The sequence below is a fragment of the Eleutherodactylus coqui genome, chromosome 9 (assembly GCF_035609145.1).
Source record: "Eleutherodactylus coqui strain aEleCoq1 chromosome 9, aEleCoq1.hap1, whole genome shotgun sequence".
NCBI lineage: Eukaryota > Metazoa > Chordata > Amphibia > Anura > Eleutherodactylidae > Eleutherodactylus > Eleutherodactylus coqui.
Window position 1 is genome coordinate 18941208 of NC_089845.1, and position 23209 is coordinate 18964416.

At 41.8% G+C, this 23209-nt stretch overlaps 1 protein-coding gene across 1 annotated transcript in view; it reads right to left on the reverse strand.

The window, feature by feature from the left end:
* Positions 1–927: 927 nt before the first annotated feature.
* LOC136578755 (glutamate decarboxylase 1-like) overlaps positions 928–23209 on the reverse strand; it is a 75152-nt gene continuing 52870 nt past the window's right edge. Inside the window, exons 8-15 of the mRNA XM_066578923.1 lie at positions 19196–19250; positions 16121–16237; positions 15952–16016; positions 11299–11377; positions 10432–10581; positions 7353–7460; positions 3129–3218; positions 928–1492 (exon numbers count right to left, since the gene is read on the reverse strand). Coding sequence (XP_066435020.1) covers positions 1313–1492; positions 3129–3218; positions 7353–7460; positions 10432–10581; positions 11299–11377; positions 15952–16016; positions 16121–16237; positions 19196–19250 — 844 coding nt within the window. The 3' untranslated portion in view covers positions 928–1312. The remainder of the gene's footprint in view (positions 1493–3128; positions 3219–7352; positions 7461–10431; positions 10582–11298; positions 11378–15951; positions 16017–16120; positions 16238–19195; positions 19251–23209) is intronic.

A 23209-nucleotide genomic window follows, 5' to 3' on the forward strand; every position in this document is an offset into this window, starting at 1 on the left:
TATTACAGAATGAAGCTGAGACTGAGCCTACTCAAAATGGCCTCCAGTCAGTGGACCTGTGCTCATTTCAGGGACTCTCAACGCGGATCAGTCCCTGAATCTCCTGCAGATGATGATGGATGATTTTCTGGATGATCTGCCCTTATTGTAGTGGAAAGAGACCACTTCAGTTATGCCTTCCTTACTTTAGTCATAGCAGTGGTCCCATGGGACGCGAAAAGCAGATTTCTGTTTCCTACGTGCTATTATTCAACTTTGAAATTGAGTTTTACAGGAACCACAATACAAAATTGAAATCCAAGAGTGTGAAGGTAAGGAAGGCAGTTTTACTGATGCCAGACGTTCATAAGCATGGAGTCAGCAGTGGGAAAAGGGAAGGGCCATTTGGCCCAGACCGTCTTTTCCTTCTGGGCCCCCCTGTAACGGAACTGGCTAGAGAGGCAGCATGTCCACCCTTATTAAGCATTACCACTCTTGTATACTTGAAGTGCATTATTTTTAGCAGCTCACCCATGGAATGCTGGTTTGGGGGCATTAAACAGACTTTTCCCAAAACAGACATTTGTATCCTAGGCATAGATAAAATGTCTGATTGCTCCGAGCCCCACCACTGGGACGTCTATTGATCATGAGAACAAAAATCCCATGCCCCCAATTGCTCCTCACCACACAGCTGTGATAACAAGTTTGAATGGAGCAGAGTATGGTCCTATGGGCACACTCCCAGCTCGTAATGCCCAGTTCTCTATTGATTCATAAAATACAAAGACCAATAACAGGAACAGCATAATGTAGAGCTCTAGGAAAAGAGGCTCCAGAACTGTTATATTATGAGAAAAATATTTACTGAAATAGGCATATCAGGCGAAAAGTCCTTTGTCAAAACTACAGAAATACTCACAAGATGCAAATATAAAGATAGTACAGTTTATTTCAAACTTTTTATATTAAAACACAACATTGAATAAAAACTTTGGGAATATATTGGTAAGGTCGTACATATCTTAATATACTAGAGCAATGTTCATGAAGACAAAATTGTGCATATAAAACATTCATTCCTAGACAAAAAGTAGGTGGACATGCATGAAGCTACTCTATGGAACGGAAAATAATTCGTTTTCTATCATTTCTATATTAGTTTTGTAAGAACTTTAGAATATCTGTACATAGATGCCAGATAAAAGGCGAAGTCCACTCAAGTGCTTAAGAAAGAACAGAAGGCAAACATGTATATTTCAAGACATTCAAGACAATGGAATACATTTTGCCTTCTGCAGGGCAGATTCCTCAAACATAGAAGCAGATTGCATTAAAATTCCAGATCACCCCCAAGCCGTTCAATTTCATCCAGAAGGAAATCAATATCAGATTTTCTAGAAGCAGGGTTAGAAAACACCATGCGGAAGAAATTGGGCTTTTCCTTCAGTGGTTGGTAACTGACCATCACCGTTCCTTCCTCCATCATATGGGCTTTTATCTTTGCAGCAACCTAAAACAAAATAAAAGTAATTAAATGTATGTTTAATACATAGGCCATTTGTGGACAACAGGCAGCCATTGAGCGACTCCCAGCTCTGGGTACATGCCAGAGGCATAGCTAGGCTTGATGTCATCTGGGGCAAAGAATCAGTTTGGGACCCCAATTTCCCCAGAAACTTCAGTTTACACTTCCATGTTTAGGAAGCCATCGATGATGTCCCCAATACCAGGGCCATGTGACCACTGCAGTCAATCACCATGCCACTTCCGCCTGTGATTAGCTGCAATGGTCACATGACCTGATGTCAGTGCTCTGCACCCAGAAGGGAAGACCAAGGGGGATCAGATGCCAGCAAAACAGCAGTGGTGGAAAAGGGAGTATGTATTTTTGTTCCCATATAACCCCTCTAACCCTTTTGTGACCAGGCAGACAGAGCTGTATGAGGGCTTATTTCTGGCAGGACGACTTTATTTTTCATGGTTGCCATTTTGAAGTATATGCAACTTTTTGATTCCTGTTTTCCTATTCCGTTGAAGTGAAACTTGTAATTTACTTTTTTTTGCCGAATTAATCGTGCTGGATAATTGTAATATTTTATAATACAGGTTATTAGAGATGTGGCAATAGAAATATTTGTAGTTTTTTTGTCATTTTTATTTTTTTCAATATTCAAATCATTCTGTTAGAGGGACAAAGTTTTACATTTTTTTCTGTAAAAACATTTAGATGACTGCTGCATCTGCAAGGTTTAACAGCACAGAGAAGTAATTAGATGAGCAAGTACTCATCTTTTCACCTCTTTTCTGGGAAAAAAGAACCACCATAGCGACAGAGAGCAAATATGTTTTCTGACTGATAATGGGGCTGATACCATGAAGAGAAGTTCATGTCACCCCCTTCCCTGGGACAGACAGAAGAATCACAGATGGGTCTCTGCTACCATCCCCACCTCCCCCCTGCTCTGCACACAGACCTGGCAGCTGCAAATGCAATATTCCCAAACCCACTTCAAGCAATTGTGGCTTTGATTCTATAAGTGTTCTAGATATATTTTGGTGTCATTTTAAAGCCATGGATCCTGACTTTAAAATGATACCGATAGCATGTCGATAGTAGTGAAACAACCGGAGATATAGCCGTTTGAATTAGAACAAGCTCAGTTTGTCCAAAACTGTAATGTCCTTTGCCTGCAGAACCAACTCTGTTCCAGGTAAACTGTAGGGGGTTAAATTGCTAGGCCCTCCTTCCCGTCAGTCTTGACTGCACCCAGAGCACATGCCCCACCTATCCCCCATCTCCGCCCCTGGTACACGCACTGTTCTGTAACACAAAGCAGGCTAGGGACCTGTGCATTTTCTATGTATTGAAGCAAAACCATTAATTACTAACCTCATAAAGGTGTCACACAATGCATACATTTATGGCATTCATAGGATTGGCCATACAAGAGTAGCATTAGTGATAGTCTGACTGCTGGGAACTCTCATTCATCCTGAGAATAGGGGAGAGGTATAGGGTCTCATTTATATACTAGTGAGTAGGATAAACAAAAACTGAGGAGGCGGCTCTTTCAGTTGTTTCTGGCTGATCACACATGTACTGCCACATCTACTCTACAAACAGGATGTAGAACATAATAGCCTACCTTATGCAATTTGGTATTCCATTCTTTGTCTCTTGGCATGCCCTGCAGACTGGGTGGTATGTACCAAAAACAAACATTGGTATGCTCTGGCTGCAAAAATGAACAGAAATGATTGTGTTACAATGTGGCACATTCAAAGAAATTACAGATTTTAAGAAAAATATCTGATATTTGAATTTTAACCTCAACCTGATACAGGTATTTTAAGCCTTCAGGCTCAGACCAAAGTTTACACATTTTGGAGTGCTTAATTATAAAACATGAACTTTTGGGGGCGTTCTATGCCTAACCCAACCCAAAATGTTATGTTTTTCTCTTTTCATGACACATGACATTTTCTTATTATTTAAAACTGATGTGGATGTCAATTTGGTGGGTCTTTTTTTAGAGAAAAAAGTTATGTTTTATGAATGTTTCGGATGCTGAAAGATTTCTGTATTTTTTACTGTAACTCATCCATCACCAGATCGGACATTCCCTTCATTGCACTGTGCATGTGATTGCCATTTATGTTGGTGTGCTGGTATGAAGCTAGTTTAATGAAACAGTAATTAATGTAGATTTCATGCAGAATATATTGGACATTGGAAGAAAGTTCATGTTTTATACCTTCTAGCTTGTCTCTAACCTTCCAAGTAGGCTTGGCAGTGTATTCACATTACTCACTGCACTGTAGATGGAGATCCATATCTTTGCCTTGCACTGATTGAAGGTTTTATTTACCTTGAAAAGACTGTGCTGTGTTCTTTTAGACATGACACGACACAGACGGAATGGGTGGGGATGATACCTAAGTGGACTATTAGCTTGCTAGAAGGATCTGCTATGGCTGTTAAAACACAAACGGATGATTTTTTTCTGACAGAAAAACAAACTTGCTATTTTCTGTCATTGTATCTCTATAGAAACTGTAAACTGGCTTTACAACCGTATCTGGCAGCTCTTGATCATCTTTTCACTATTTTGAATCGATGATTAAGCTGCTAGAGTGAAGCTCTAAGGATAATATAACTGTATATGGCTGAATGGGATTGTTCTCCGTAAGAGAAACCAAGTAATCTTGTAGATATGATACCTTTTAATGGCTAACAAAAATACATGATGTAATAGCGAGCTTTCAAACCTACTTAGGGTCTTTCCTCAGGCTTATGGAATAGATGAGAAGAAATATATATATATATATATATATATATATATATATATATATATATATATATATATATATATATAAATAAAACACACACATATATATACACACATACATATAAAAAAGCACAGACATGGTGTGATTAATTTGCTCTTGAAACAATACAAGAACAGGATGAGTAGGGGAGTTAATACTTAATCAGTCCACTGATAAGGTTGTGAAAGTTTTATGGCCACTAAATTGGTGTTAGGGGGGCACCAGGCCATCGTGTTATCTCTGCTATAAACCTCTCATATTCTCCACTGAAGCATGAAACCTCTTGAGATGTTGATGCCTGTGCTAAAAGTGTTAAAGATGGTTAAAAACGTGTACTCCCAAATTCTTCTATGATGTTAAGATTTGAAGTTGCCTTTTTAATAGTGACCTTGATATGTTCTATGTTGTGTCCATGACTAAAACAATGCTCAGCCACGGTTAATTCTGTCTTTCTCGATTTAATTATGTGGTGATGAGATCTCATCCCTGCTTTCAGTTTTTGTCCTGTTTCTCCAACATAAAGGCCCCTAATGTGTGTCAGAGGGCAATGCACTCCTGACTTTCAAGTTCCTCATATTTGGCAGTTGCCTGTAACACAGAAGGAGAGAGTTTTTTTATCCTTGTGTAGGGTGTGATGGAGTTTCTTTGCAGTCTTCCTTAGTACTTCAAGCTGTGAATTGTAGGTCACTACTAGAGGCACACAATTGTTTCCTTCCTTCTCTGTGTATTGGAGTAGTTGATTTCAGGGTCTCCTGGTGCCTCTGGTGATTTGGTCATCAATTGAGGTGGGATGGTAGCCCTGATTTAAGAATGTCCTTTTAAGATGATAAAAATGTTCATTTCTACCTGTTGAGCTAGAGCAGATCCGGTTGTATCTGATGGTCTGTCTGTAAACAATAGACTTTTTGATGTTTTGGGTGAAAAACTGTCCCATCTAAGGTATGTGGGACGATCAATCAGTTTTTGGTCTAGGGATGTCTGTATTGAGTTGTTTACATTTTTTATGGTGGTGTTTTTCAAAAAGTTGATTTTGGTATAAGAGTAGCTTAATATCAGGTTTATATTGGGATGAAATGAATATGCCTATAGTTACAACACAAAACTTTATCAATGTCAACTCAGTTGAGGTGGCACTTATGAAGAATCTAGTAAGCTTTACTTTCGGCTTAACTCTTGTAGATGTACCCAAACCATCAGTAGGTGAAAAAATGTTTTTTCAGCCACAGCCAAAGATGAGGTAACATAAGCTAACTATAAGGGACAAAAAGAAGGGAGGTCCTTGTGACATCATAACCCAACAACAGCGAGAGAGCAGGAAAAAAAACTAAAGATTCTTTTATATGGGCTAATTATTGGGCATGAACGTTGCTCCACATGCTTATTCACCCAACAAAAGGACCAACAATCAGCTGGCAAACGAGCAAATGGCTAATCATTCAGTTTCAGAAAGCATAAAAATCAGAACAGGGAAATGTACAGTCAGCCTATAGGGGTGAATGATCTTACTAGTGATCGTTCGCCCCCACAATCAGATTTTCGACCCATATAACAGAAAATTAAGAGAGGGCCAATCAACATGTATAAAGCAGCATTTGTTACATCGGGCTGATAATTCACTAGGTACAATAGGGCCTTTAACAATATGAAGAAACTGCAACACCAGTATAACAGTAATTGAAGTCACAAGTCACAGGACATGACACATAGCGTGAGAAAATGAGGAAAAACTGCATTTGTTTCCTATTTTTGAAAATTTTGCCAAAAAAAAGAGGAACAAAATTAATCTCCACTCTAATTTTAAATATTAAGAAATTCTGCTCTAGGTATGAAGGCTCAAAATATCCCTGGCCTCCTGGTAATAACGAATTCTAACACAACCCTGTAGACAGAAAAATAAAAAGTTAGGAAAGTTAAAATGTATCAGCAATACTACATAAAAAATGATATACATTTAGAATCACCATAATCATACTGACCCACAGAATAAATATAACATGTGATGTTAACTTCACCATGAACCTCATAAAAACAACCCCTTTCAAAAATGGCACAATTGCATTTTGTTCATTTTCCCACTTAAAAATCTTTGTTTTCTAACACATTACATGATGCTATTGAAAAATACAACTCATCCCACAAAAAAACAAGCCCTCACTTAGCTATGTCACCAGAACAATAAAAAGGTAAGATTTTTTTTTTCAAAGTAGGGAGGTAAAAATGAAAATGTAAAAAGAAAATGGTGGGAAGGGGTTAAATGATTATCTGGAGAAGCTGTGGCTATATGTGGTAGCTATATCTTTTTCCCAGTAAGTTCCATTGGTGCTTGGATTCTATTTCCTCATATACAAGTTACAGTAGTGGAAGTACTAAATGGCCTTTTACACGGCCCATTGATAAGGCAAAAACATTTGTAGGTATGTTATTTGTCAAACTGGGTAGTGTGAAGGTGCCGCCGATCACCCAATAAATGAGCGTATCCTTGTCTATAGGGTGGTCACATCTTTTGTGCGGCACCAAATATCATCACTATCAGCAGTACATCTTCCCATGTAAATAGGTGACGAGCTGCAATCAGCAACTGTATGCGAGACCACCAACGATTGAAGAAACGATCATTCGGCCCTCATACATTCTGAATCGGTCCATGTGAAGGACTGATAAAGGAACACCGATCTTTTTGATCAGCACTTGTTATTAGGATCTCATTGAGAGGTGTAAATATCTGCACACGTCTCTTCCGTAGTGTATTGTGCGACAGATTCACCTACAAATTACACCCTGTTGATATATCCGCTCTTGTCTTAAAGTCATTCTCAAATGAGTTGGTCTTGACAACAATAAATCCCCACCCAATTGTGTCAGAAAAACAGATCAGAATATGTCGTTAATACATAGATGAATCTGGCCTAATTGCTCTGTACACTTGGAAACAAATGGAAGAGCAGGTACTGTAAGTTCGCACTACTCCAAGTAGTTGCAGTTAACTCACATTGCTAACGTTTTAATGGATCACATTAAGAAGCTGATTGGCTAACACTTACTTCATTGGGGAAGACTAACTCAAAGTTATCTCTAGATTTCAGCTTCTTGTACAGGTATTCTGCATTTTCCAGACATCTGTTAATTTGTAGTTCAAGGCCACATGTACCCTAAAAGAAGAAAAAAAGGTTAAAAGGAACATCTTTGATATTGTTGTTAGCCGTTGTAACCCTCAGTGACCCTAAAGGCGAGCTCCCGCCATGTTTTTCAGTTCTGCACGGCTTGTTTCAGTTGTGTGATATCCATGCCAGTAGCAGCTCTGACAGTATCAGCCATCATGTTCTTTGGCGGCCGGGTCTTCTTTTGCCACTGATCTGCCCAAGCATTATAGATTTTTCTAGTGAATCTGCTCGCATTACATGGCCAAAATACGTGAGTCTGAGTCTGGTCATCTTGCCCTCCAGTGATGTATTGGGTCTTATACGATTCAGACCTGATATATCACTGTAGGGCAAGAGGATCAGACTCAGAAACATATTTAGTCTATTTCAATAGCACACAATCTAGCTGAGGGCTTATATTATGAGCACAATATCAGAATCCTGTGGGAACTGAAATTAGGCCACCATAGAACCTTTGCTTTGCCATAAATAGGTAGGATCTGGATGATAGAGACCTAATATGGACCCCAATATGCTCCACATAACATCCCTAAGAAAAAGACTTAAAGGATGTCTGTCAGTAGATTTGATGATGTAACACTGCTGACAGCACTAATTAGGGGCAGGGAAGAGGGGTGTAAATGTACCTTTATGGTTGCTTTTAAGTTCTCCATCAATGAGGATGCGAAGTTTGATATCACTGCAAGTGCTCTGCAGACAAGACCTCTCACTGAAGTGCTCTCCTCTCTGTGTAGTGAGCTGCTCCATAGCTATTGTCGTGTCGCCACAAATGGCTGTCGTGCCAGCCCGAAACACTATTATGACTCCACAAAGCGCTATGGTGAGCGCTAATTTTATTATTATACTTTGTGGCTCACAATTTATTGTGGTTTGTTTTGTTCGGACGCCAGTAGCCTTGGGCACACTTTGTAGTTGTGAGTGGTGAGGTGTGGAATAATACACGGAGCCAGATATTTAGCTTTAATTGTTGTAACCACGATATTATTAGATAAAACAGTGAGATGAGGTCGCTTTCTTCATCACATTCTGTGCATAATAAATGATACTTAAATTGCAACAATGTAGCCACCTGTGTCTAACTCATCCATATTTATATCTATCTCCCTCTCTTCATATTTACATTTCTTTTATTTTCCCTCTATTCACTGTGAAAGCTGTCTCTCTGTCTCGATTACTCATGGTTTCTTGGATTTCTCTCTTGTTTCTCTCTTTCTCTCTGGTGCGTCTCACTCACTCACTCACTGACTCACTCACCAACTGACTCCTGTCACCATTGTCCGGCTATTTATAATCTCTGTCACCTGACCAGTTTTTCTGCAGCCAATCACAGCCTATCTGGTTGCTAGGCTACCTGCCTCATCTGAGTCTCTATGAGTTTTTTCTATCTTGTGCAGGCTGGCTGATAAATGTCCTAACTGGGTGCTAGGTTACCTGCATCCCTTGTGTAAACTGACTCAGATTAAACCCTAGGGCCGGTTATTATATTACCGGTCCCCATAACTAAACAGTGCTATGTAGTGCCTATTTCCAGGCCACTACACTATGATTGTCAGCTATCTCCTGGTTGGACACTACAGCTGTCAATCAGAGCTGCGGATCAGCTCATTGGATAGAGAGCCGTACACTTGGGTGAGAGGTCCTGTAGCAGAACTTGTGAAAGAGGCATCAAAAATCATTTGCTCACTGCTGGAGACCCTGAAAGCACCCAAAAAGGTACATTTGCACAGGGAAATAGAACCTAGGAAACTAATTAGCTATGTCACTATAATGGACCATGGCTCCAGTTTTTTTTAGCGTGTGCAAAAAAATTACACTAAAAACCGCAGTAGCGCGTTCAAGATTGCAACCTCTGAGGCGCAAAAACACATATGCTTGAGTGAATCCAGCCTAAGACCCCATTCACACAAGCATATACACATTTGCGCGTGCCTAAGAGCAACCTATTTCTGCATTGAATGATGCTTTTTAACTTGCTTACTTTACGTGTTTTTCTGTACTTTTTGCGCCCACAAGGCATGCTCATTTGCATACGGTAAACAAAGATGCGCCAATTGAAATGACTAATTTGTCTAATGTGTGTCAGGTGTGTTCTTTTTCCAGCTGAATCCGTGCATCTCTTAGCATATTGTGCGTGCATTTGCGGACCTCCCATTGACTTCTGTGGGAATCCTTTGTGTACAAATGTACAGAAAAATAGAGCATGTTACTTTTTTTTTGTGTGTGACCGAAATGCGCAGAAGCACATGTGAACGGAGCCATGGAAATCAATTTGTTCTATTCTCTACGTATTGCGTGCATAAATTTTGCCTTCACAAATATGTTTGTGTGAATCTAGTCTAAGGCTACATTCACACACGAGCATGATATCGGGTCGAGAATCTCAGCCCACTATTGCGCTTACGCCAATGCGAGGCATTTTTAATTTAAAATCGCCTCCCATAACTTTGCTATCCTCAGGTCCTTATTTCAGGCACATCAGAGGATCGCACGTTTTTCCCATAGCATAGCATGTGGTGTCTTTTAAAGTCCCATTGAAAGCAATAGATGAGGCGTTCCGTCAAAAACGCCCCAAAATAGCGCCTGCTGTGATTTTTATCCTCACAGCATCATTAATTCAAAAGAATGGAGTTTACATTCGTGCAAGTTTTGGGCATCTCGCAACACAAAAAATTCTCGCCCGTGTGAATAAGCCCTAGACTGTTTTCTAATACAATGTTTGTTAAAAAAAAATGCGCTCCCTTCCGCACCCACTAAACTGAGCATTGCTGTCTGTTCACATGATCACACTTTCCGATCATGTGACACAGCGCAGCAGGAAAAATCTAGTTGGCATCAAGAAGTGTCCCTGTGCTACATGCGTGTGCCCATACAACACTGTGAATTAAGGGTTCTGGAATCAGCCTGAAAAATCCATATAAACGAAGAGCTCATTTGTATTCCAAGGAGACAACTTACTTACTTTTGCTTTCCACATGAGCCAAAGTTTAAAAACATCCACATGTCTTCCGCACTGAATGGTCTTGTCTCCTGTATCGTAGCTCACATCATATTGTTTGTCCGGTTGAAAAAGATAATTGGCACAAAACTCGTTACAAGCTTGTAAGAGACCCTTAAAGAGAAAGACAACCAAATTATATGGACCTGGAAAAGCTGCCGCTGTCACTAACAAACGCTAAGTAGAAAAGTGGGGAAATTTTCCATACAGGTTAAACACAATATTTTTCAATGTATTGACACTAACAAACTGAAGCAAATGCATCGGTAAATCTGCCCTAGTCAGTCGTCAAGATGTGAAGCATTAAAGGGGTTTTCCCATTACTTAAAATTGGTCCATGACCACTCTGGCCTTCCTGGTTGCAGCTGTGCAGGACATGTGACTGCTGCAGCCAATCACTAGCTATAGAAGATCACTGATGTGGTCAGTGATTGGCTGCAGCAGTCACATGTCGTGGTCAGCAGCAACCAATAAGGACCAAGTGGTCATGGAGTAATTTTAAGTCATAGGAAAACCCTTTTGAGAAACAAACTGCATTATGCTGAACAATACATAGAAAACTAACTTTGTGTAATTAATAAATTACTATATTACAGTCTTTTCCATAATGAAATCAAAGCAGTACCTTGTCCAATCTTCTACAGGAGGGCATTAGTATTATAGTATTTGTGGATCAACCAGTTTAACAGTAAAACATTTGGTATACGGCAGAGGTAGGACATAATTGTATATAGCAATACCTTAAGGCAGAATCCTATTGCTATAGCAAATAAACTAAAAGTTATTTGACGTCAGCAAATGAAACAAAGGGAACAGAAAAGGTGTAATTACTTTCTCCCTAAAGAGAACTGCAGAACACTGAAGAGGAACGTTCATCATTTTATGTGGATTCCAAGTCACGGAGTGAGCCCTAGGGAGGAAAAAAGGCTGTAAATATAGTGTATGAAGATTTGCTTCTTGTATCATGCCAGCAATATATCACCACTTTTTGTGATTAGAAAGCCCCTTTAGGTTTCCAGCAACCCACCATTTTTCCCCAAGAAGACATTTAGGAGCAACTTTTCTTAGGGTGGTTTCACATCTGCATGGTAACTTTTGGTCGGAGGTTCCGTTGCAAATCTGGAACAAAATATCGAAAGAAAAAGGGCATCATGTTGCGCTTTTTCTTTCGGTAAAAAGCCGGCAGCTGAGCAGGAACCAAATGGACCCCAATGTAGTCAAGAGGGTTCATTCTGTGCTGTTCGGTTAAGTCCTGAATCAAAACTACTCGGCCAGTGGATTCCCCTTTCATGCTCCCCAAATGGAGCAGGAAAACAGAACCCCCAACGCAGATGTGAAACCACCCTTATAAGTCCACATTGTGCCTTTTCCCTGTTATTCCTCCAAGAAATTAAAGGGGTTGTCTCGTGGCAGCAAGTGGGCTCATACCCTTCTGTATGGCCATATTAATGCACTTTGTAATATACATCGTGCATTAAATATGAGCCAAACAGAAGTTATTCACTTACCTGTTCCGTTGCTAGCGTCCCCGTCGCCATGGATCCGTCTAATTCTGATGTCTTCTGGCGTTTTTAGATGCGCTTGCGCAGTCCGGTCTTCTGCCTGGTGAATGGGGCCGCTCGTGCCGGAGAGCGTATTTGTCAGTTTGTTATGTTAGCGCACGAGGGAAGGGGTTCTCCAGTGATGGTACAACTTAGACAACTGTGGTGAGCCTGTTCGTGAGGCCAAGATAGCATGTAACGCAGAAGTAAAAAAATATATATCCTGTGGGTGACTACAAAAGATTGTAACATTCCCTGAGGGAGTTACCGGAGGAAAAGATGTGGCTCCCTCTCCAAACATACAGCTGGAGTTGGGAGGGTGTGGTGCATGGACAGCACGCGTGGGTGTCAGTTAAGAGTGTACCACTATACGGTGATCCAGACTATAGACGGCCACATAGGAATCATAAACAGACTTAAGATTACTTCCAGAGGTTTAGTAGACGTCTGCACTGATCTTGTCGTAGAAAATGTATAGTCAAGAGGTAGTTACTTACAATGGCTCTTTGGTGATGGGACTTTTGGGGACGAAACATTTAGGCTCACTCACTCCCATGCACTTCACATACAGTTAGGCGGTCTTTCCTTCTCCTCCATCTTCAGCAACATAATGGCTCATAGTACCCTCATGCGCCTCTGTGGTAGGAAACCCTCAGATGGAAGATGAATGCTCCTCAGCAGGGAAGATAGATCTCCCTCTCTGGAACCCAATCACTTGTACTTATAGATTCATCCACACCACGTCACATGACACTGTAAGATAGATACATTCAACATGCAGCAAAGCTCACAGACAGTGATTTAAAGGGAGTTAACCCTTCAGACGCTGCAGCTGTGCAACAAACATACAGAAAATAGACATGACAGTTTTGCACAGTGCATCTACATAAGACAGACATGTGTGTGACAATTATGGAGGGGTCCAGAATGATGTTCTGGGACACTACACAACCCCTTTAAAAGGTTGCTTTAACCTCAAGGACACAGGGATTTCTGTCCTTTTTTCCCATGAGTGCATTCCAAAAGCCATAATAGGTTACTGTTCCGTCAGCACAGTCATACAAGCACTAGTGTCTGGTAAGATGAGCAGTAGCTTTTGATGACACCATTTGTGGGTACATATAATGTATTAAATAACTTATGCTAGATTTTTTTTAGGGTGGGGGGGAGAAACGACAATTCTTCCATATTTTGTGTTCTATTTTTCTAAGACATTCCCTATATGATATATTATATGGGGTTTTATATTTTATAGGTTGTTACAACCTCCTTCTCTACTAAACCACTTACCTGACACAGTGTCTGCTGATTGTGATACTGTATATATGAAGGTAAATAGCCAGATTATGAGCCCAACCATAAAAGTGTGTCATAGTGCAGGAACTATCCATTTGCCACTTTGTGCTATTAGAGTGCAAAACAGGAAATACAGCCTTTTTATCTGCATATTCTGAATGGGATTTCCCAATAATCAATTCACTCCAGTTTAACACCTGCAGCACCTTTTCTTCCGGTAAAATGCCGGGGAGCTGAAACCAAACAAACTCCATTATAGTCACTGAGGGCTGATTGGCGCTGTTCAGTTCTGTCTTAGGACGGACCTGTTCGGTCGGGGGATTTCACTTTCCTACCATGAAAATGGAACCCCCAACCCAGATGTGAAAGCATCCTTAAACTTTTGCTACTAAGTGCAACTGCAAGATGAAGAGGGAAGGCTTTAAAGCATTTGCAGGCTCATTCTGGAATTTAGCTCCAAGGATGGTCCTACTTCAATAGAACTCACACATGAATTCAGAAAACGCAGCAAAAACCGCAGCATTTTACTGTGATTTGTAACAGTGTTTTTGAATGCATGTTACAGCGTCTGACATTGTTTTTTAATGTCCCCCATCACTCTGCATTACAAAGTGCTTAAATACGTGAAAATAGAGCAGACAACACTCAAAAATTGCAGTTAGAAACGCCACATTTGGGCGATGGTATGTGAGGCCCCATAGAAATCAATAGCAGCGTTGTACCGTGGTTAGAGCGTCCTTTGGGACGCAGCACTAACTGTGGTAAAAAGCAGCCTTAGAGTCAAACTTAAAAGCCATGGACACCTTGGTATTGAAGTTGTTTTATTGCTCATTTGCTCCCTGAATGCAACTTTCTAAAAAAGTCTTCATTAAAAATGTACTACAAATTTGCTGCTGTAGAGTCTGTAACATCTCCACCTAGCTGGTTGTCCTGTTGCTTCTGATATACTGCAGATCTGACAGCATGCTGCTCCTCCCTGTGTTGACTCTTTCTCTTTCTCTCCTCTCATTGTTAGTAGAGAGCAGGGAAGGAGAGGAGATTGTATATAGCAAAACAGACTAGAGAGAAAGGAAAGCATCCAAGTTAACAGGAAGGGCATATCACATAGAGATGGAGAGGAAAGCAGGCACAAAACATTTTGTAGGCGGAAGGATGAAAGATCACATAGGCTGTGTATGAGAGTACAGAGAAAGCAGGACACCCAAGGCCAATGTTTTACAAAAATTTTAGCCTTGGGGTACCCCTGGGAAAATGTTTTACTGCGGGGCACCCATACTAAAAAAGGGGGTGTGGTCAGGGGGCATGGCTAGGTGCATAGCTTATCATGATGTATAATTTTACCTCTGATATTCCAGTGGTTCCTATAGCAATAGCACCAGCTCTCAGTGGGCCTATTAGTAAAAACACTCTACTCAGTGGTCCCAGTAGTAACAATGCCCCTCTCAGTGGCTCCAGAAGTAACAGTGCATCCCTTAGTGGCCCCTGTAGTAATAGTATGTCAAAGATGCTCCTGAAGGACCCTGGCCTCAAGGCCTCCGATGCCCCATAGTGCCTATCACAGACACCCACATCTTCTTTATGTTCCCATAGTGTCTGACCGCCTTAGCTGCCCGTAAAGGGCCCTAACCTCAGATTTTCCCATAATGTCAGTCTCTGATGCCCCCTAAACGTCACATCTAGCATGTATTACTAAGAGGGACACAGCCACAAAAAGAAGGTTTGGAGTAGGTTACTAAGTCATAGCCTTAAACACAATGTAATACTATAATGAGTATATACTTCATGGATTCATGCTTTCCATTATTTAAGGCATTAGTCAACCTTCAAAAATTGATGGCCTACCCCTTCGCTCGTAATCTTTGCCTATCACCTGATTGAAGGGATGCTCCTGCATTCTGAGTATTGCAGTCTTGTCCCGTTCTCTTCAATTAGACAAGCCTATAGGACTCATAACAACTGCTATAAATAATGTGGTGTTCTGCAGTACCGGCATGATTCTGCTCAAATTGGCTGCGGCACTCTCAGGAGCTCCCTGGCCCCTTTAATCAGTAGACTGACGGGGATTCCGAACAGGTGATCCCCAACCGATCAGATATTGATGGCCTGTCCTGAGGGAAAGCCATCAATTTTAAAAGGTTGGATAATCCCTTCAAAACCCATTTGATGTTTTTTATATCGGAGACCCGCAGTCCGGCGTAAAATTCAGTTGCGCAAAGAGTGGCACAATGTACAATTAAACAGTGCAGGGTGACCTAGTCTAGCAATAGTAGGCCCAGCCCAGTCTTGTTAACCCTTTCCATTCCACTTTGTATCCTGGTTTTCCTAGGGCGCTTACTATTTTTCTGCTGTTATAGAACAGCGCTATCTGCTGGCTAAAGCCAGTACTGCATGAGATGACACGTTGGATAGGCTCCAATAGCAGAGGCGCTGGCAGTATACAGTAAGAGAACCCCGACGGATGTCTTCCAACATCGGAGCTGAACAGCCCTAAATCATAATGTCTTTAGATGTCAGACAGTGGCTTGGAAAGGCTTAATGACATATTGGCATGCGGCGGAAGGGGTTCTGATTTCCCTTTACTTTTGTTCAATAAATAATGATTTCAGACAAAGCTCACACATTAAATGCAAAATCAGAAGCACTGTACCTTTCAATGCCGCTCAGTTTTGGTCTGTGCTTTTTTGACAGTAACAATCCTCCGCCCCATGCTGCCTATATTAGTACAAAACAAAGTAGATACAATATAAAAATGGAGTCTCAAACAAGACCAACATATCACCACTGCATATATCCTTAACTGTTACAGCTTAACTTACATCAACATGCATCCAGAGCCCATGTTTCTCACATATGTCGGCTATCCTATCAAAGGGATCAAATGCTCCATACACTGTAGTCCCAGCAGTGGCGCTGACATAAAATGGTACATGTCCCTGCAAACAATAGGGTTATTCAGATTTAAATGCAGTCAGGACAGTTAGTTCGGAAACGAATGGGAAGCACTTTCTACCAAGGAAATGCAGAATGTCAGGTGCGTCGTATGTGCTGTGCATATTGGGGCAGGTTGACTATTGAAAATGTGATGGTTTCTTGGCACAAATTGCACTAGAAAACCATTGAACATGCTTTGTGCCACATTTACTATGTGTTTTAGACTTTCCGACACTTTGTTTTCTTCACCATGTACAGCAAAAGAGTATTCATTCATAGGAAAGGGGCATAGCCTAAATGCGACACCATGCCAAAAATTTATGCCAAAAATTACACAAAAAAATTGTGCAATTTGTCATAAACTAAGCCAACTAATAGGCGATATAAAGTTGGACTAGATAGTCTTAAAATACAACAGATCTATCATTCAGCAGAGTAAGGGCGGACACCCACTGGCGTTTTTTTCTCCACTGCGCTGCGAGAGTAAAGGAAAAGTCTCGCAGCGCAGTGCGAGAAAAAAAACGGCATCACGCCGGGATATCGCCAGTCCTTTCAATGGGGCCAGCGGCAACAGCGCTAGCCCCATTGAAAAGAAATGAAGAATGCCGCGGACTTCTGCAACAGCTGTGACAGCTGTGGCAGGAGTTTTCTTCATCCCCGTGGGGACCGCGGGGATGAAGGAATCCTCTGCCACAGCTGTGACAGCTGTGGCAGAAGTCCGTGGCATGCTATCGCATTGCTTTCAATGGGATCGGCGCTGCTGCCGGTCCCATTGAAAGCAGTGGTTTGTAGCAAACCCTGCAGTATGATTATCGGGGAAGGGCTTGAAATAAAAGCCCTTCCCTGAAAATCATCAATAAGTGTTAAAAAAAAATTTTTTTTAATTAATCAGACGCGTCCTCCAGCTGGCTCCCTGGCACTGCTGTCCAGCACTTTCAGCAGGCGGGGATTTAAAAATCCCTGCCTCCTGAAAGGGCTGTGCTGATTGGCTGAGGGCTCAGCCAATAGCAGCTAGTGCTTAGCTATTGGCTGAGCGCTCAGCCAATTACAGATAGTCCTTAGCTATTCATTCATGAATAGCTAAGATAGTGCTATTCAGATCCCATTAAAAAGCAATGGATAACATTCTGCACTTCTGCCACAGCTGTGACAGCTGTCACACCTGTGGCAGAAGTCCGTGGTATTCTCCCTATGTTTTCAATGGGGCTAGCGCTGCTGCCGCTGGCCCAACTGAAAAGACTAGCGATATGCCGGTTCTATTTCGGCGTCTTTCTTGCGCTGCGAGGCGAGAGTTTTCCCGTGCTCTTGCAGCGCAAGAAAGAAAATATCGCCAGTGGGTGTCCACCCTAACTGTGATAAATCTGTCACATTTTAGAACTGACTAGTCTAAGCTTGCACTAACTAGCGATTAGACAGTATTAGTGCATCTGCCCCATTAGATTATTGTTATACTTCCTATATGACGATGGAACCAAGTTCTGCCCAGTAATAAACAATTAATTTGCTGTAATAGAATATTAAAAGGGCTACATTTAATTTCAGTCTCATCACAGCCAAGCCTTCAAATATGGGAAACGGTAAGTTGGCCATCAGTTGCTCATTTCCTTAGCAGTAACTGCTTCATAGGGGATATGGAAAGTGTTTCCGATGTAAAACGTTTTGGAGCACAAAGTTTTTGCATGGAGACAACAGTTGAAATACAGATAGAGGTTTTTCTATCTGTAGTAGTATTGCTAAGGAAGGGTTTCTCAACATTACAGAACCAAAGACCCCTACTCAAACAAATTACAAGTGCTCTTGAGGTGGGTCACCTGGTTTATGCTGCCTTACCTAAGGGCAACATAAAATAGTCACAGACAGCCAAAGCTATTTGGGCTAATGCCCATGGACGGATATTCTAACGCGTTTCAGGTGGCGGAAGTCTGCGATGTTATCCCGCAGCTATTAGGTTCCATTGAATCTAATAGCTAAATGTTCACGCTGCGGAATTCCACAGCGCAAAAGAAAGCGTGTCATGCTCTGATTTCCGTGGGAAAATGCGCGGCTGGCTTTCATTGTAGTCAAGTGAGTATGGGGTCTTTGGGCAGCGCCGTGTCGGACTCTGCTGCAATATTCCACCTGCGGAGTCTGACACAGCTGTGGGCATGAGGCCTTACAGTCGCAAGAAAAAGGTGAACTACCGGGATTTCTGTATTGATTACTAATATGTGGTCTGATTGTTATAACAATTATAGACAAACACAATAGCAAAACGTATAACACACAAACAATTCTACCGTTCATGCCTTTTATTGAGTACATGGAATAAACGTATATAGGGGTTTTCCATACAAATATTATTGATGACCTATACATAGGATAGGTCATCAATAGTTGATCAGCTGCGGTACACTGCTAGCGACCCTAGCCAATCAGCTGATCAGAAACCTGCTGTCAGAGCAGAAGCAGTTGGCTCTGATCCCTGTGTAGTGGCCAGCGCTCGTAATTGGAGGCTGGGGTCTCTTTAAAATTAATGACAGCTGCACCTGCAATTACAAGCCACTACACAGAGATAGGAGCCAACTTTTTCTGCTTCGACCACTGTCTATTGCGACGCTGACAGCAGGCGCCTGATCAGCTGGTTGGCTGAGATCCTGTGCTTTGGACCCCAGCTAATCAACTATCTATTTCGAATGGGGTTGTTGCCTGATGGACCTCAAATGGCACATTGTGATGAGGCTGTGTTCATATGTCAGAACCTGGGTCCATCAAGAAGAAGATTGATCATTAGTAATCACTGAAGAAATCCGGGTGATTCCAAAGGGTTCACTGGGTTTTTTTCTGGCAAATGTGCAGCACTTAATTAAGTAAGTGACCCATCAATGGAATCAGGGTCTATGTCAATAATTTATGCTGCCCTCAGATGATTACAGTTCCTGTTTAAGTGATCTTTGGAAAGATCCCTTAAGTGAACAACTCACTTTTTCCTTCTCAGCCATTATCTTATTTTCCAAATCTGATGGAATCATCTTGCCCCTAAAAAGACACAACAGTTAACAACTAATATTATAACTTCGGAACTTGATTATATATCTCTCTTTAAAAGAGTATTAAAAAATAAAATAAAGATATATAAGTATATTACATTGTAATCAACCTGGAAGCATTATAGATATCCTGTTCTAACAGTATTAGTATATTAAGCTCAACTGAGAGATTTCCCTTAAAGGGACCCTCCCATTAACAAAATGTATCACCTGTGTCATTGTGGTGGTAGTGTCCATATGTAACAAAGATCCATTTACATCTATAAGACTGATGGAGATAACCAAGCACTGTACTTGGCTATCTCCATGGATGGGGAATGGAGCGCTGATAAGGCAAGCGCACTACTGTATTCACATAGGAGAGTGCCATTCCAGTGAATGTGCAGGTCCCAGCAGGCGGTCCTTCACCAATCAAACATTTATCATGTGGATAGATGATAAATGTTGTTAATGGAAAAACCTCTTTAAGTACTTCCAATCCCAAAAGGTGCGGGGAATCCTTGACTGCATTTACTTGAAGCTCCTTAAAATACATCTACTAAAATATCAACAAATAACAGTAGGATTATAAAAAATATTCATAAGTATTCTTATAGGATTTCAACAAACTGCAAACAAACAGGACTACATGAAAAAAAAAAGTTGCAAAAGCAAACTCTTCAAAAGCTGGAATGTTGATCTTTGGTCCAGCTTCGGAAGACTCCAGCCACATGCTGTTGTCCCAGGTGGATGTTGTATAAACGGACATACTAGGTCTACTAGTGTGGGTCTATGACTCGAAAAGTCAGGAGCTGTAGATCCCTCCCTCACAACCTTAAGGTCTTATTCACGTGACTGTATATAGGTCACATCGAAAAAAGAAAATCGTCCAAAAATCACGACCATCTGAAGCATTGGATTCCAATGCAGTCATTCAGATGAATGATTTTCGGGCGCATCACCACCACCACTGCGAAAAATTTCACATCTGTGACAGTTTTTTTATACGCTTCATTAAAAGATAGGTCTTGCCCTATCTTTTGCCAAGATACGCAGGAAGCTTACCATGGACTTTTATGGAAGTGGGAATAAAAGGGAGGGGGAGGAAGTTATTTGGCATACAACTCAGGGAAAAGAAGACAGCTGGTTCTTTTTAAGCATTAGCAGTCATTCCGAGGATTTCTGCTGATTGATTGATTTCACCGCAGCAGCATGTTTTTTTGCCGATACGCAGCAGCCGCCCATGTGAACAGCAGGAAATACGCAGCTAAAGTTCAGGACTTGATTGCGGCAATTCTTTATTCATGCGATTTTACGGCGCATACAGGTGAAAGAGGCCTAAGAAGGGGGCTGTCATTTCAGTGCATGATCGAATGAGCTAGCAATAACATCGCCTCGTTCACCCGTTCAAACGATACATGGGCTTGTCTAAAAGGTCCCTAAATGAACTCGCAGCTGGACTGATTTTTGTTTCTGTGGTTAGGCTGGCGGGGGTTAGCCCTTCAGTTGGTAGTTAGGACTATTTGTTTGTAAAGTTAGAGCCAGACCGGCAGATGCTTATTGCTTCACAAATACCTTACAGTTTGGAAACCCATGCTTAAGCTGCTTGAATTGAAGGTGCATTCTGCTGTGTGTGTCCTGGGCGATCCCAAGCTGATTTCTCCATAGGTACCTATACACAGGATTAGAGATGAGCGAGCATACACGTTAAGGACAAATACTCAAGCGACACCCGAATCTTTGCGGACGAGCAGGCAGGTACTCGAAAAGGATGATACTCGCTCAAGTATTTGTCCTTAACGAATATGCTCGCTCATCTCTACACAGGATGCCTTGTCGGGCACTTAAAAACCCAACAGCCTTCCAATGGGCATCCGCCTGACTGAGTGAATGGAGGTGAATTTGGCCAGGATCGTTCCGACTGCCCAACTCTATTCACAGTAAACAAGGGTTGTCAAAGATTCAGCAGCTCATGTTCTAAAACGTTCTAAAAGCCAACTTCGACAGGAAAGCAATTTCTCACTCAGTGCCCTGTCAGCAGTTGTGTGTTCATGGGGGATGATTATCGCCTGAATTTCCTGTTTCCAGCGAGAATTCGGGAGATAATTGCTCCGTGTAATGGGCCTTCAAGTAAAGGCCCATTTAGACACAATGATTATCGCTCAAAAGATGTCATTTACAAAGAAAATCGTGTCATTTACAGTGGAAGATGATCGCTCAAAGCTCCGAGCGGAGGATGCAGAAGACAAGCAGGGTGTGCCAGCTTGCCTTCTGCATCCAGCTGTTCTCTGCTTGGTGCGCCTGGCTGTTATACAGCCGAGCGCCCCGTGCCAGGTATGGAGAGCAGAGCTGGACCACTCTGTTCTTCATACTCAACCCGTTATCAGGGAGCGGGATACAGCTGAAGCAATAGTATCAGCTGCATCCTGCTGTGAATCCCTGATAAGGCTCATCGTCGTCTTCCAGCACGCTGAAAGACAACGATGAGCGACGGGATAACGAAAACTGCAGGATGTCCGTGCAGTTACACACAACAATTATCGCTCAAAAGACGGCTTTTGAGTTAATTTTGAGCAATAATCGTTGTGTCTAAATGGGCTTTAAGGCTTTTACTAATCTGTTTTTGTCAGAATGTAGATTTTTTTACTCTATTTTCTGTACACAGTTATGGGGGTATTTCTACCCTGTAAGGGGCCTTTAGAGATATTCTTTACAGCCACCACATGGGCCACCAGATCGAGGGCTGACTCTATGGGAGAATATTCTAGGCATGCTCTATGACCCGTGGAAGAAGAATGAGATAAGGTGAGCTGCCCCTCATCTTTGGTCAAGGGAGGCTAGATGTGCGCCTAGATTTACAATTTACAATCAATAATGACAGACCTCAGCTCACCCAGTTTTTACAGGTAGTCACCCCATTTTCAGATTCCCTAACCCAACAAAATCAGCCACTACATATGAGGTTAGTGCAAATAATCAGCAGCCTGTAGATTTTTGCCCAACTTCCTGGCTCCCAGCGGTTGATGAGTGTGTTTTCTGCACATGAATAGCCGCGCAAACAAAAACAACGCACATGGCGTGGAGAAAAATCGTGAGAACGAGTGTATTTGCACTCGCATGTTCTATCTTTTGCAGCTGCAAGTATTTTGCGCATTTAAAAAAACGGACATGTGAACGGTTCATAGGAAACCATTGGTTCTAATAGACACAATTACAGCTGCCAGCAAAGCACAAAAGGACTCCTCAGACATACAGAAGTAATTCCTGAAATGGAAATCCTCTGGATTGTTCTTGTGTGTCTTTAGCAAAAGCCCCATGTGTGACAGGTTTTGTTGGAGACACTGCTTGGACCGAAGTCTCTGCTGACGCTTGCGGGAAAGTTCTTCCTCCATATCTGCTATGTGCATCATGATTTCTGCCACCAGGTGTTTGGCCCAGTTGATCACCACTTTTATCTTCAGGTAAAAAACGTGAACCAAACAGTGAATGTTTGTTCATGCCTTTGGAATAGTGACTTTCCGCCCGAGTCACAACTGTAGACAATAGGGAAAAGGTACATTAAATCAAGTTGTGATCTAACACATTGTACATCAGTACAAACATCATCCTTTTGAAGTTACCTGAACACGGATGGTCGATGTGTCTTCTCTGACGAATGTCTTGCAGTGAGAAGAAGCACGTGGTGCATGCAGGTGAACGAAAAAACAAATAATTTTAGTACTTCTGGACATGCACAGTTCCAGCTTTCCAATAGCCAGTAGGAGAGTTGTGGCCAGTTCTGGGATGGGCCAATGCCGTCTTTACAGCATTATGGACCCCCGGGCAAAGCAGTGTACCGGGGCCCCTACGACAACTACTCACAAGAATAAAAATGGGGATACGGCAGACACGGGATGACGTCGGGAACACTCAGGAGGATGAGCCAGTTAGTAACCGGCGACCTAGACCGGAGAACCGGAAGTCTAGGTC